This window comes from Nanorana parkeri, unplaced genomic scaffold (assembly GCF_000935625.1).
Source record: "Nanorana parkeri isolate BGI_ZX_2015 unplaced genomic scaffold, ASM93562v1 scaffold216, whole genome shotgun sequence".
In the NCBI taxonomy this organism is placed as follows: Eukaryota; Metazoa; Chordata; class Amphibia; order Anura; family Dicroglossidae; genus Nanorana; species Nanorana parkeri.
The window spans coordinates 1,145,320-1,161,192 of NW_017306484.1; the positions used below are offsets into that span (position 1 = coordinate 1,145,320).

General features: G+C 45.4%; 1 protein-coding gene across 1 annotated transcript in view; it reads right to left on the reverse strand.

Moving 5' to 3' along the window:
* Nucleotides 1-15,873, reverse strand: part of LOC108786559 (arylamine N-acetyltransferase, pineal gland isozyme NAT-10-like) — a 31,691-nt gene that overhangs the window by 15,001 nt on the left and 817 nt on the right. The window contains exon 2 of the mRNA XM_018555877.1: nt 8,542-9,435. Within this exon, the coding sequence (XP_018411379.1) occupies nt 8,551-9,423 (873 nt within the window). The 5' untranslated portion in view covers nt 9,424-9,435 and the 3' untranslated portion in view covers nt 8,542-8,550. The remainder of the gene's footprint in view (nt 1-8,541; nt 9,436-15,873) is intronic.

Genomic DNA, 15,873 nt, shown 5'->3' on the forward strand with positions numbered 1-15,873 from the left:
TGTAAGCGCGTGTTTTGATTGCGACCAGCTAACCAACCAAGTGGCCTCTCCTGTTAAATTTACAAGGCCCGGCTAGTTAAATCAGATTCCTGGCTCTATGTCGTTAATCCCTTTATAGGATAGTGTCATCTTAGCTCCAGGATTAATGTGTCCTGCACGTATAATCCGTTCTCATTGCCTTGCTATGACAATCCGATTATCGCTCTCCTGACCCCTGAATCTCCAATTTAGAATTCTCCAGGGTACGGAGATGCTGGAATCTCTGTCCGGGGAAACTTGCTGACCATTTGCAATCCATACGGTTGAAAGACATGTAACAAATCGCAAATATTAAACGAAATGTTTAAGCTTTTGAAAAAGCGTCTGTCGGAGGTTGTGTTTAAAGCTGAAGTCCGGGATGAGCAAATATTGTCCTCATACAAGAGTCGTGTATTCTTTCTTCAATCTTGGCAAGTCTGGGGCATTTAACCCCGTCGTGACTGACGACGTACAGTGTGCGTCGCCAGCATCGGGGCTGTTTAAACAGACTCCCGGCGACTTTTGCCGCCGGGACTCTGTTTAAACTTGTAGAGCCGACTGTCGGCTTTACAACAGAAGCGATCCTGGCGACTTACCTGTCGCCAGATCGCTTCTGCGTCCCGAAGAAGGGGCCGCCCCCCCCCGCCGGACACCCCCGCCGTGCTTCCCGGGCTCCGTTGCCCCTCCTACGGGCCCGGGACCGGCGTCCTTGGTGTCCGCGGGGAGCTGGGGAGGAGGTCGATGAACTTCCGTTCATCGATCCCCTCCCCGTTCTATGGGACCGGGAGCGATGCAGATTGCATCACTTCCGGTCCCTGGGCTGTCAGTTCTGGGCTCCTGGAGCCCAGCTATAAGCTATTGAAGTGCGATCTGCACTTCAATAGCTTATTTCCAGTGTAAAGGTGACACTGGGGGTCTTTTGGACCCCCAGCATCACCTTAAAGAGTACCTGTCACCACCATCTGCTATCACATGGGGGGGCTTGTAAGCCCCTCCATGTGATAGCAGTCAAAGTAAAAAAAAAAAAAAAAGCTTTTTCAATTAAAATGTAATAAAATCAATCTAATAATAATTAAAAAAAAATGTTAAAGTCCCCCGCCCTCGCGTCGCCACGTAAACACGTGTCGGGTGAGCCTACGTATGAAAACGACGAACGCGCTACACATGTTGGGTATCGCCGCGCACGCCGGAGTGAGAGCAATAATTCTAGGGCCAGTATTTTGGGGTATCTCTAAATTGATGACCTGTGGGGGCTTTTAAAGCGTCTTCTATTGACTTTTTGGGGTACTGCAGTTTTTCGCCGTTTCACGGACGCACGCAATTTGTAACCTATGCATGTTGGGTATCGTTTTACTCATTGTAACCTCATCTTTTATATGTCATTTAAAAAATTGGTATTCTGTTGTGTTTTGGGGCATTAAATTAAATTTTTCACTAAATGTTGGGGTTTAATAAGGAGTTGCGCTAATATTGCGCAACATAAAAATTTGCAACTACCACCATTTTATTCTATAGGCTCTTGGCATTCAGAAAATATATAATGTTGGGGGGTTTTAAGTCATTTTCAGGCCTAAAATGTGGAATATAACATGGGTACAAAAAATGAAAAAAGGGCCTCAGTCATGAAGGGGTTAAATCTCAAGACTGGATGGACAGCGTTCTGTCCCCGCTGTACGTTGCCCTGTGTATAGTTTGCCATGCAGCTAAACCCTTCTAATCTGAGTGAAATATTGATGCTTTATTAACAAACCAGGGTGAGGTGAAACAGCGACGCTACCTAAGAGGGCTTTGGGCTCATCCCTCCAGACACGTGTTGCAGATGGCAGTGAATTCTTCTTTTCTCTTTCTAAAGTGGAACCTGAACTCCCAAGATGCACTTGTTCCCTTCTCTTTGGGCAGAGGGATGTTGGGAGTTTTTATTAAAGGAAAACAGTCTTGAAGCGGCTGTAACTAGAGATGTTTTCTCTTCAGCTCCATCTTGTGGCCGATTTTGAGATGGCAAGTAGGTACGCCTATCATTTCTACATGCTGGAGGCAGAACAGACAGCAATAGCAGTAAAATAGCTCCTTTGTATGTATTTCACATGCTATTTACCTGTTTGCCTGGAGTTCGGTTTCAAAGCTGAGCTCCTAGTGTCAATACATAATTGATACATAATGACAACACAGTCACCTTTAGAAATGTTTAGTAGTGGCAATCTACAGACAGATACCTATAGATAATTGCCGGCTTTGTATTCATTCCATGTCTTATTTTTCTTTTTCTTCCCATTCTTCTCGCAGTGGCCATTTTCACTAAGGGCAGATGAATCCATCTCCTTTTACTTCCTGGAACTCTGGCTCTGCCTCCTGGAACATGTGACAGTGCACATCACCTGAGCAGGAAATATGCCTTTCCCTCAAGATCTCACAAGATTTTTCAGCTTACCAATGAGATTTCCCAGAAGTGCACTGGTGATGTAGCCTTCCCAGGATGCACCTGTAATGCCAGGACTACATCACCAGTGCCTCACTCAGCACTGAGTTCCCCATGTGGCTTTCAATGTTGGGGTATTTTCCTGACATTTACTATAACTAGGGATGCACCGATGCCGAATACTGATACCGAAAATCCCATGAAGGAAGCCGGGTGGCGTGTAATGACTCGACGCCTGGCTTCCCGATTAGAAGCCGTCCCTATCCTACTTCGTCACCTGCTGATGTGGAAGCATGGAGCCGGCTTTCTAGTCAATCAGGAAGCCAGGGGGGTGAGTAATGACTCGCCTTCCTGATTGGCCAGCTTCACAACCAATCTGGAAGCTGGGCGGCGAGTCATTACATGCCGCCTGGCATCCTGATTGGCCAGCAAGCTGGCTCCCTTGTCACCAAGTGACGAGGGAGCAGGAAGCCAGCTTGCTGGCCAATCAAGAAGCCAGGGGGCGAGTCATTACCCGCTCCCCAACTTCCTGATTGGCCAGCAGGCCAGCTCCATGCACCCTGGTGACAAGGGAGCATGGAGCCAGCTTTCTGGCCAATAGGGAAGCCGGGTGGTGTGTAATGACTCGCCGCCCAGCTTCCTGATACCAGAAGTTCCGGTATTGGGATAGGCATCGGGAGCATGTGGGCGAGTACAGATACTCGCCCAAATACTCGGTATCGGTACATCCCTAATTAAAACTGAAGAAGCCATTTGGATTGGTGAGGAAACATCATCATTACAGAACAAGTCGCTCTGAATAACGATGGGAAATCCCAATGACTATGTAGATCCCACTTTTCCTCTCCTGCGGCTGAGGATTTGTATCTCTTCTTACTTGTAACGTTTGTTCTCGGGGAGGAAGGCGGCTGACTCGCAAAGTGTTGGGTTTCCCCTCTGGCTTTCATTTATAAGATATATACACAGTGTACGATGCCATAAGAGTCTTCCACAATGCGAGAGGAGCGTCTCCTGAGTCTGATACCTTTATAAAAGGTCAAATCAACAAGACAACAATCCAGCAGGTTAGACGACGTTGGCGCTCCGTCTCCGAGCGATTCGCAAATTGTTTCTGCAGTTATAAAGCGTCCCAGTGACCCGAGAACATACCGAGATTAGAGATGCACTTCTAAAAACTTTTATTGATCCGCCATAAAGTTACGGCTTTGCTTTCTTAAAGCTGAACTTGAATTTTCTCTTTGGAGTGTATGTACAATGCAGGAGGTCGCATCCTGCGCTGCAAGAGTTAAAGAAGAGCTCTGGGCAGAAATATTCTTAACCCTTGCAGTGGGGCTAACCCCTGCACTGAAAGGGTTAAGTGCTCGTTTTCATCTAGGGACAAACATAACAAAGTTATACTCGTCTGGACCTCACAGCAAGCTGGCTGATAGACCGGTCCCTTCAACCTTGCTCCTCCTCCACTCCAACAATGTTCCTTGACGTCCTTATCTCCTATACACTGTATAAGACGTGAAGACTCAGAAGATCTTAGACCACCGGAGCGGGAGAAGAGGCTGCAAGTGAGTATAACTTCTTTTTGCATCACTAGATGAAAACAAGCTCTTACACTTGCTGTGCGGGGTTAGCACCACTGCAAGGGTTAAGAATATTTATGCCCAGAGTTCTCCTTTAAATGCTAATTTTTTTTTTGGTCTAAGGTGCCATTAAAAAAGCAGTTTTGTTTACCTTACCCCTCGGTCCCGCAGGTTCCCTTCCCTCCATATGATTGGTCCCCCCAAAGTCACTTCCCTTCTGCAGTCCATTAGTTGCAGGCACTCTGGCATCATCACCTACAATGCAGGACCAGCAGTCCTTCATTGTAAGTGAGGACTCCAATGGCCCAGCCACAAGTCGGAGCGACAGAGGGAAGAGGAGAGCACAGCCACCCCAGGGAACTGCTTTTTAATGGCACCCCAGACAAAAAAAAGCAGACAGGGGTAGTTTTTGGAACTTCTCCAGAGTTCAGCTTTTAGAAAAGAACTCCGGGAATTTAAAAAACGTACCCTTGCAGTGGGGTTACCCCCGCACTTCAAGGGTTAAGTGCTCATTTTGTCTAGGGGGTTAAAAGAAGCTGTATTACTTTCCTGATCCCCAGTCATCGCAGCTTCTTGTCCCCTGGGCTCCGGTGGTCTAATGCGGGTCCAATGACTTGCATCAGACATGAAGACTCCACGGGACATTCCCCAACCTGAGCGGAGGGAGAGATGAGTGCCAACCACTGCAGGATTGAGGTTCAGGTGAGTAAATCTGCTTTAGTTAGCCATGCCCCCCAGACAAAACAAGCACTTAACCCTTGCAGTGCAGTAGTCCCACTGCAAGGCTGCTAAGTTTTTAAAATTCCTTTAAAGGGAAAGTTCACTTTTTGAGTAAACATAATAAATGCGCACTTCTTTTCTAAATGTATTCATTTATTTTATTTCATTTATTTATGTAAATATTTATTTTATGTATTTGTGTATTTATTCATTTATTTAGCATTGGAGTCAGTAAAGCAGTGCTGGCGCAATGCTCTGTCTCCTGCAGACTCTTTTCCATGTTACTCCATGTCCGTTGCTTAGTATGGACATTCAGCAACATGGACGGTAGGAAGCGGGACATCCCCGCACTTCTATTGCATTGAGAGCTACAAATCCCTCTGCCGCAGTGGCTGATTCTCCATTCACCAATCCTATCAAAGAATCTTTGAATGACGCAGGTGTGTGGGTGGAGCCAGGCATGTCAGCGCCAGTTTAGGTAAATGGGGGGTTGCGGATGTGACCATGTTTCACGTTACTCTCTGAATATAAGTGTAACAAAACATAGTCTATGAGATGAACTTAGCTTTTAACAAAGTTTTATTCCAGCTTCTTAAAGTAAAAAAAACAAACATCTTTTCCGATTAAAGAACCAGTAGAGTGCTGTACGCGATCACTTTAATTGGCACTAATGGTTCATTTTTCAAGCGTTGTTTGCATCTGAAATGTTGACACAACATAAACACGAAACAATCTGAAATGCTTTTATAGGGTTATAAATATAAACCTTTCCTCTGTACGCTGCAAAAATCATAATCATTTAAGAACGAATGTTCAGATTACTAAACCTTCCTTAAGTGAGTCTACGTCGTTATCTTTATTTAAAGTCGACTAATTACATTCTTGCATGAGCCCAGTTTTGCCTGGCTCTCTTTTAAACCCCAATTTTGGGTTTTATTTAGTTCCAATGTCCCCTGGGAAGGTTTTACCAATAAAAAAAGCAGCTAAAACTCAACACTCAATGCTTACCTTTAACGCAAGAGCTGCCCCCGCAGTACTTCTTTTTGACCACAAGATGTCCTCAGTCTTCAGGGTTGAATCAACCCGGTGTCACTCAAACTAGAAGACTAAGGAAGTCATTTGAATAGAGAGTGTCATGACCTCGCTTCCCTAAAGTGACAATAAAGTCAAATTCCCCTTCCTGCTGGTGTAAGGACTTACCTTAAATAATGCCTCTTGATCCGATCATCTTCTTTTTTACAGGAGTTTTCAGGAGTCCCTCAGGCGCCGATGTCGGTCTCTGATCCAGCGCTGACTGCTGTGTCTTCTGTGTCCCACGGTGCCTGTCCGGCGTGCACGCTGCCTGCATTGAGTTACCCTGTGTCTCTTCTCTTCTCCCGGCCGAAGATCACTACTGCACATGCGCCCGCCCCACGATCCTTCATGGTAGCTCAGAAATCTCTAGATCTTCTGAAAGGAGCAAGTGGTGAAGACACAGTTAAGTAATAACCTTTTTGGTAACTTTTTTTTATTTTTTAGTAGCAGTAGATATATACAAAAAAATGAAGATTTAATTCTACTCTAATCTGGCCATACACTGCTTGAATTTCCGCTGATTTCTGCTGAATCTTCTGAAATTCAAGCTCTGGGTGGCCCTGACAGTACTACCCAACTTGGCAAACGTTGAATTTTCAATCGACTTTTGTCAAAGGAGTTGGGTGGCAAATCGTTGGCCAAACAGTGACTGCAGCCAGTTAGATGCAATTACTGTTCAGGTGGGTCCTGAGGCTGCTGAATACAATAGCCTACTACGGATAGAGGAACCTATCAGAACCAGACGAATCTTTGTGGGTGCGGCTAGTGCCCTTCCTTCATTTTATCTTTATTCAGAAAGCAGCAGGTACGTCATCACGTCAGCACTGATTTCTGCAATTGGAGGACCATCCACTGCCAGGAGCAGACTAAAGACGAAGAGGACTCGACATGTCACATGACCGACCTGAGGACTTCGGAAAAATGTAAGTAAATTAATATAAAAACAGCATAACATACTGCGGGAAAATAGGGGAGAGTGATCTGCTGGTGGGGGGGCTGAGTTCAGAGTTGGGCTTTAAAGGGACTCTGTCAGTTGAATAGAATTGCCAATAGAAGAATTCCCTGCAAAGTAGAAAGTAAGTAGTTGTTAGGGCCCCTCAGAAAAGTGACTTCAAAGGGACTTGAACCCACAGTAGTGGGCGTCGAACCCACGCCTCCTGGTAGGACTTAGCTTGTTAAGTTTTCCCGGGATTCGATCGTGCTGCCAGCTTCAAACAAGTACTTGGGAATAAAGAGTCACAATAATAAAGAGTTTATTGTCAAAACAAAAGGTTATATGTGAAACTAAAAGGGGGACGGCGGAGCAAAAACCAATTAAAATCATGCACATATACAAAACTAGTCATGATCGTAAGAATCATGAGACAACCTTGGGGGAGGGGGGATTTGTAAAGTAAACAACCAAAAGACACAAACAGAGACAAGAGATACAATTTGCAAAGACTAACATTTTAGAAATATCTCAAACTGGGAATATACTGAAAAACACAGTTTTGCTTGCTCAGACATTGCCTATGTATAACCCAGAAACAGGCCAATGATATTAATCACCCTTTCAGTACTTACCTCAACCAATATCCATGCCAGTGAACACCCTTCTAATGAAGCAAAGTCATGGCCTGAAGTCTCTTCAGAAACCAGCACTTCCAGGAGTTTCAATATCCTGGTCCTCCTATGCTCAGTAATTCCTCCTGCCAACCCCTACTAGAGGACACAGTAGTGTTAGAGTGTACAAGTAGGCATCTGGCTATGTAGGGCTTCTGTAAGGTAACCAGGTCTACTGCGCATGTGCGCGGTCCCGTTTTTCACACCATAGGAAAACGGGCACTTGCGCGCATCGGGACGTACGCGCACAGCCGGGCTAATGTGGCACACAGGAAGTGATGCAGTACCTCTGAATTTATCTCCCTATTTAAAGCAAGCACAGCCTGAGCTTAGTTGCTGGATGGTCTTTCAGCTGTTACCTGTGATCCTGTTTGCTCTGCCTGTTTACTGCTCCGGCATCTTGACCCGGTTGGAACCTGACTGCTCCTGATTGCTGCCTGCCTTCTGACCTTGAAATTGTTACTGGACCTTGCCTCTGCCTCATCCCTTGTACTTTGCTGCCCGACTGGCGTGACCCCTGGCTTGCCTGACCTCGATTCTGCCAACTGCTCTAGTACCTTGCTGTCTGCCTGGTGTGACCTTGGCTCTGCTGTACCCGATACAGATTATGGACTTCTGCCCTGCATGGTGTTGCCCCATCCACTGGCAACCGTGCTACTTGCTGTTTCTCAGGCTCTGTTCCCATCCTCAGAGTTTGGGGGACACGAGGTGCAAGGGGAGCCTCCTCATCCAACCAGTCTCCAGCCAGGTACGTGATAGCTTCCCCGTGGAACACAGTAATAAACCTCCCTCAGCACCAGAAGAACTGATCTTGTTGGATACATCTCAATCAGAAAAGTGAAGTAAGCATTTTCCATTGCTGATCACTAAATTTGAAATGTAGAGCGTCATAGTTCTATGAATGTTTTAAGATTGGCATATGTCTCCCTGCCAATTATTCTTAATAAGACATTTGCCTGTCAGTAGCCTAAGGGTGTCTGAAGACATGTGCTCGGTCTACCAGCTTGCTATGGTTAGATCAGGAAACAATCCCACATCTGTATGCATTTCCTGACCTTGCCAGACATCCCAAGGCGGAGCCTTCTAACAGGGAGAATCGATTGGATGGGCTGCTGTTTACTTGTCTGGAAGTACCTTTAGCCTTTAAATTGTGTATCTACCAGGGTTGTTGGCTACAACAAACTGAGATTCTAAAACAACGCCAAAATTTTCTTTTAAAACTGTTTCTACTTCATCATGTTGTAGAGTTTTAAGTTCCACCAGATCAACACCTTTCCGATAGTTGTATTTGGTTTCCGTGTACGTCCAGCCAACTAGCGTTCGAACGCCATCGCTAACTTGGAGGGAACAAACAGACTTGTTGGCAAAGGCCGATTTAGGAGATGTTTGGTGGAACCTGCAGGACTCGAGAAAGTAGTCTATAGTCTTCTCCTGTAGAGTAAAACAGTGGATCTTCTTATAACTCGATTTATCAAGCAGTTCAGAGTCAGAACATGAGCCATCGGAAACCATTTGCGTTCTTCTTATCTTGTCCAAGAACCACGTTCCATTACTTTCCGTGAGGCGAAATATGCCAGGAACTTGCAGCTGGTCCATCCCGCTCGATAACTCTAAAGGCTGCCATATTTGAGAGGAGGCTCCAAAGCCAACGTCAGCAATGTACACCTTGCTATCTATTGTCACCTTGAGTAGGAGATGAGTAGCAAATGGGTTGTATTCATCCAGATGGGGCTGGTGAACATGAGCTGCAAGCATGACCACGTCGTAGCCAATGGTCTTGAGAACCCAGAAGAGGAGGTGGTTTTGTTCGGAGCACCAACCACCTCTTTGCTTCAGTACAAGTTTTTGGAAAATGCTTTCTATGTTGAGGGAGATGGGTTCCCTGCAATGCACGCTGAGGTTTTCAAATGGTATTGCCAAGATGTGGTGATACATTATCTCAGAAAGTGTTTGCACGTCTGTCAGTTTACAGCAACCCTTATAGCCCACTCTGGAAAAGTATTTGTTGAGGTCCATTTTTTTTGTGCCCTAAAAAAAAAAACATACAAAAAATACTTTAAAAAATATAAACTGAAATCGGCATTGTAAAATAGAGATATCATCAGTAGCAGCATACGTATTTCCTTTAAAGTGCATGTGTACCCACTGATCCAGTGTGCATCAAACCTGATCTGACAACCCAGTGCCCTTGATGCACTGAAATAGCAGTCAGCGCTGTCAACCGTGCCTGCTGAACAACAGAGCTCCACCTATCCCCAGGGCCGGATTTACTCTGCTGCCCTAAGGCCAGGTTCCTCAATGCACTCCCCTACCTGCCAACACCCCCCATGGAGAATAGCAGACCCGCAGGCTGCATACATGCGTACAAAACAAGCGGTGGCTTCCCCGCTGTACATTTATCTCTTCTTGCCCAAAGCAGGGACTACTAACCCCCCCCCCCACCCATGGAGAATGGCAGACCTGCAGACTGCATACAAGTGATTTTGGCGACGCTGTACATTTAGCTCTGCTTGCCCAAAGCAGGGCTAAATGTAGAAAACAACTACCCGCCCAATGCCCGGAACTGCATGTCCTGGGCATCAGGAGATAGGAATTCCACATCCCTGCTGTTCCCGTACTCCCTGCTGCCCCAAGGCCGGCCTTGGTTGGCCTTGTGGGAAATCCGGTTCTGCCTATCTCCAGCCCCTCTCTTTCCCATGCCAGCTTTGTCCTAGCAAAAACACTGCTGCTTCCATGACTCACAAGATCTTCCCCACGCACTTTGTTTAGGGAATGACAAAAGGTTTTCCTGGCACACTCACAAGCTAGCATGTAAAAAAACTTGTCTCACACTAAGGTTAAAAACAGAGGTTTGGATACACGCGTATCCAAACCTCTGTTTTTAACCTTAGTGTGAGACAAGTTTTTTTACATGCTAGCTTGTGAGAGTGCCAGGAAAACTTTTTGCTATTTTACTGTTTAAAGCCCATTCCGTGTGCACCTTACTGTAAAGCTGGTGACGAATTGATGAGTGCGTTTGTCATCTGTTTTGCTTGATTGTTTAGGGAATGGACTATTCAGGATCGTCCCTATAATGATGCAGCCTGAGGCAGTTTTCCTTAGGTGGCATCTCATTAGGGGGGCAGCAAGTGTGAGGGGGGCAGCAGAGGGGTTACCACAGCATCTCGGGATTTTAAGAGCTCTTAGCAACCTGTGACGCCCCGTCCATCCTGCTCACCGATGTCATCGGTTGCCAGGGAGCTGAGTGGGATACACTGTCTGGCGTCCCGCCAAGCTCCTGGTAACCAGTGACATCAGTGAGCTGACTAAACAACTCTCTGTTCATCTAACACAGCAGCCCATCCCACCACATCCTCCGCAAAGCAAGACCAGCACTATCAGCAGCATCCGCCACCCCCCAGCACTATCAATAGCACCCCCTGCCATACAACTACTCCCCCCCACTCTGCTGCCTCAGGCAGCATATAGGGTAAGGATGGGCCTGCGCCTATTGGGAGATGTAGTTCTGGGGATGTGCCTATGTCAATAGGAACTGAGCTCTCGGTAGCTTTACAAGGCTGGTTTTGATGTCACAAAAAGTAATAAAAGCTTCAGGAACAAGGTAGAGGGGGAAAAAAAGCATGCTGGGAGAAGGGAGTTTGGGGTTAAATTTTGGAAATACATAAAACATGGACTTTAAGGGCACACAATGGTAAGGGTACACGTCATGCGTTTTCAGCCGAGGTCACTTCCAAGATCTGTTCATTAAAGTAATCACGCTGAAAAGGTTCTTATTATGTTTCATTAAAAGCCGCCTCCTTCAACCTCACTACTGAATTTTAGCAAAAAAATAAAGAAGTGAAATAAGGATATCAATCAATATTTCCCCCGAGGAGTTTTATTTTATTTTTTTCCATCCCATCTATTGTGATTCATGAAGCAGTCAGGAAAGTTTTTAATATCCTGAGCGATTGCGACAATGATGTCATTGGCAGGATCGAGTTGCTAAGTCACAGCAGTCAAGGCAGATAGAAAGATAAACACGGAGAATTACTTCAACAGTCCCTGATAATATATCAACTGAGAAAGTAATAAAGGGAGTCTTAGAAGGTAGCGGCAGATATATTAATATTTTGTCATTACAAAGCCAATGGACCTGCAATCACAGTTAATCTGCAGATTTATTAAAAGTGTAGCCATTTAATGCTCTTGGAGATATTTCACCCGTAGCAGCGGCATTGAAACTGATTTCCAGTAAAGCAGCTAAACAGCTGAAATATATGTATGAGGACCGTTATCTACCAAAGAAGTTTATTTAAATTCTATTCAGCTAGTCTTGTAATCAAAGTATCCCTGCCAGACAGCGCAGACAGGACCTGGACCACCATTGCAGCAGCATAGCATGGTCCAGAACACAACCCACAGCCTGTTGGTTGGATAGTAAAGAAGCAGCAGAATACTAATAAATCATTGCTCTGCTCTTTGGGTTTTCCTCTGTCAGCCTGTTCCTCTTCAGCACATGTGTATAGAAGAATAAGCAACCAGCACACCAGAGGCAATTGGATACTCGCTAGATCAACCATCTACAGCAGTTGTGGTCAACTCACTTGTTATAGTGGGTCTCAGATGCAGCCCCTGACATTACCGAAGGACCATGTACCAATGAAAAGACCAAGAACAAGTATGGTTGGCCCAATAAAAAAATCATGTACCAATTAAAAGACCAAGACCAAGTATGGTTGGCCCAATGAAAGACCATGTACCATGAAAAGACCAAAACCAAGTATGGTTGGCCCAATGAAATACCATGTACCACTAAAAAGACCAAGGCCAAGTATGGTTGGCCCAATCAAAGACCATGTACCAATAAATAGACCAAGGCCAAGTATGGTTGGCCCAATCAAAGACCATGTTTCAAAGAAAAGACCAAGAAAGTATGGTTGGCCCAATGCAAGACCATGTACCAATGAAAAGATCAAGACCAAGTATGGTTGGCCCAATGTACATACAATGTATAATTACAAACTTCACATAAAAACAAAGTCTATAAAACATTAACCCGCATAGTAAGATAATCAACTATACATAGTATGATTAAAAAATACTTTTGAAGGCCTTAGTTTCCATCTAAGGTACCCCAGGCAGCAGACTAAAATGCAGCAATTAATGAAGTCATAAAGCAACATATTTCTGACCTGAGCCGTTTGCGTAGAACTGCACACTGTAGAAGAAATCTTACTGTACAGGGAAAACATGTTGCAAGTTGACGAATTACTGATATTGGATGTTGTCCAGCATATCACTGCATCCGTCCTTGCCGGCTCTCCCGGATCTCCTAGTTATGTGCCAGATTCTGTAACGATGAAGCTCCACTCAACACAAGCAGGGCTGTTGGGAGATTCTGGGCAGGCATGTCAGTTTATCTGGAGCAGGGGTGGCCCTTCAGCTGTGTTAAAACTACTAATCCTATGATGTCTCTGCCTCTGAGAGCCATGCCTGTAGCTGTCAGTCTTGCTATGTCTCATGAAACTTGTAGTTACACTACAAATGGAGGACCGAGGTTTGGCTACCCCTGGTCCTATCACCTTTATGTACGGACTCCCTCTTCTGATTACCTCGGTATCCTTTACTCCTGCTCAGCAGTGTTTAAACAGACTTCACCCATGCCAGTCTTTCTATCCTGAGTCTCAGTGCTGCAACTGTTCCACTTGTCTCCGCTGCAGTATCCTGTCATCAGTGCCTGCACAGGTGTGCTAGGGGGCCGCAACCTGGGGGTTGTCCTACAGCGCAACATCTCCACCTTCAGGAGCTCTGGAGAAGACCTGGCACTCCTTAGACCCTGTTCCTGTAGCACCATCCCAGTAACGTGCAGTCACTTCAGTGCCTGGGTTCCCTGTGACCAGCATTCCAGGCAATATTCCTTCTCAGTCTACCCTGACCCGTTCCATAAACCCCAGAGCCAACATTCCCCGGTGTCTACGGTTCCCAAACTGTGACAAAGCCAAAGGTCACCAGCAAAACAAATATCTCATTCTATACACAGTACACACTGTAAATAAAATCAATGTGTTTATTGACTATTATATAAAATACTATAAGAAAGGCTGGAACAAAGTTTTACAAGATCTCCACAATGACCCTACAATTGATCAATTCATAAATCACACACATACTGTATATGGCACACAAAATCTATACCATATACAGTTGTATCACTCAATGATAGGGCAGTAACAGTACTCTCAACATGTTTCATTAACAACGTTCACTTCTTCAGAAGATTGTGGATCATAGGAAATCAAATGGAGTAGTTCATCAACATCAAACATATGGATCACTTCCACTGGTGAATCCTGTTTGTAGAACAAGGCATGCTTACATATACATGGTCAGACCTTGTTGTGATGATGGGAAATCCTTCATAAACTGATCTCATACATTCAGGAGGATATGCAACATCATTTTTTTTCAACACTACCCGTACTTTACAACTAGCGATCCAACCATTGGCATTTATTTGTAGTAGATGTTCCCGTACTGACCTCAGGAAGGCAAATTTGTTTTTGGATGGGATTATGTGGCACCTCAACCCTAAATAGATCTAAGGGGGAGCCTTGGTATCTCCTGTTGGTTTCCCCTTCTGGTCATTTTTAGACCCATTTGGGATCCACAATCTCCTGAAGAAGTGAACGTTATTCATGGGACGCGATGAGGGTACTGTTATTTCCCTACCACTGAGCGATCAACATCTGTAAATGTTCTAAACTTCTTAAAGGAGAACTATGAGGTGAGTGCTATTCACTCACCTCATAGTTCTAGCCGACCTGTGACAATGAGACTGTCACAGGTCGGCTCAGTAGATCGGGAGGGGAGCGAACACATACCGGCGTTCGCTCACTTCTTGATCCTGTCACGGCTCTCTGCCGTGACAGGGGAGGGGCTGGATTCCCCCCTCCCCGCTCCGATCTGCCAACGCTGACTGGCGGAACGGACGGGAGAGGGGGCGGGTACAGCTGGCTCTGCCTCTAGATAGGCAGAGCCAGCTGTCACTCACGCAGCTGGGCGGATCTCCACATCGATGTCGGGATCTGCTCCGGCTGCGGCGTCTCAGTATACCGCGAGCTGTAGCTCGCGGTATACTGAGCTTAGGGTGACGGGAGGACGCTAGTTTGTGTCCTTCCGTTACCCTAAGGAGAACTATGGGGAAAAGCCCTGACCCCATAGTTCTCCTTTTACTTTATTTTGTCTTTTGATGTATGCATTGATTGATGGTAGGGCCATTGTGGTGGTGTGTACCCGCCTTTCTATATGTTTTTAGAGTATTTTTAATAAGATCGGTCAATAATAATATTGATTTCATTTACAGTATGTTTCATGTCTAAAATGAGATAAACGTACCTTAAAAGGTCCCCCCCCCCACACCAGGGGATGAGAACGTTAAGGAATACCATGCAAGGTGTATTGACATGTAAGGTCATTAGCAAAAGGCTGAAATTTAGAGAAATGGTTAAACAAGAGCAGAAGTTTGATACACCAGGACCACGGTACCCCAAACTTATTCCTGTACCTTCTCCATTTTTAGGAGCCCCAAGTCCTATAGGTGACATGCCATCACCGTTATATCTTGAACGTAGGCCCACCAGAGGTCTTGCTTGTGTCCCTGTTGCAGTAGAAGAAGTAATAAGGTCACCAGCACACCGAGGTCCACTTTATCGATCTGTCTTTTATTGACGTTCAGGTATACATAGTGTCACAAGCAATAGCCACATTTCGGAACCATATGAGGTCCCTTCATCAGGCAGAAACAATGCAATGATTGGTTACTAGTCTTTGTTGGTTAACTGACAGCATATGGTTCCGATATGCTGCCATTGGATGTGAAACGATAAAGTGGACCTTGGTGTTCTGGTGACCTCTGGCAGTGGTCTATCTCCACAGTACAGACAATATTTTTAAAGGTTCTTTATTCACCCCGGGCAGGTGACCCCATTGCCCTCCCCAATAATCGTTTTTCTCTCTTCCTGTCTGGGAAAACAGTCAGAAGAACAGGAAGTAAGGGTAAATCTCTCTAACTGAGCCACAGATAGCTGTTTAATTCCCCCAATCTATCCAGATACAAGACATTAAAAATAGACCTCACAAATATTTTTTTTAAATGTTTACCTTTTAATTGCCTCTCTCCCCAGGCCCTGTGACACAGATACACCCCCCTGGCCCTGAGACTAGGGTATCACCTGTCCGGACAGTCCGGGTTTTAAATGCTGTGTCTGGGTTTCATGACAGCTAAGACCCGGAAACAAGATGTCAGGCAGACAGGGGCAACCAAAATTAAGACAGGGGCTACTGGCCCCCCACTGAAAATGTCTCAACTGTGATATTTACATATGAATGGGTGGTGCTAATTACATATGAATAAGCCACAACTCATTTGTGCGTCACTAGAGTGTTCAGGTTTCGATGGAGGAAAAGGTGGCAACCCTACCTGTA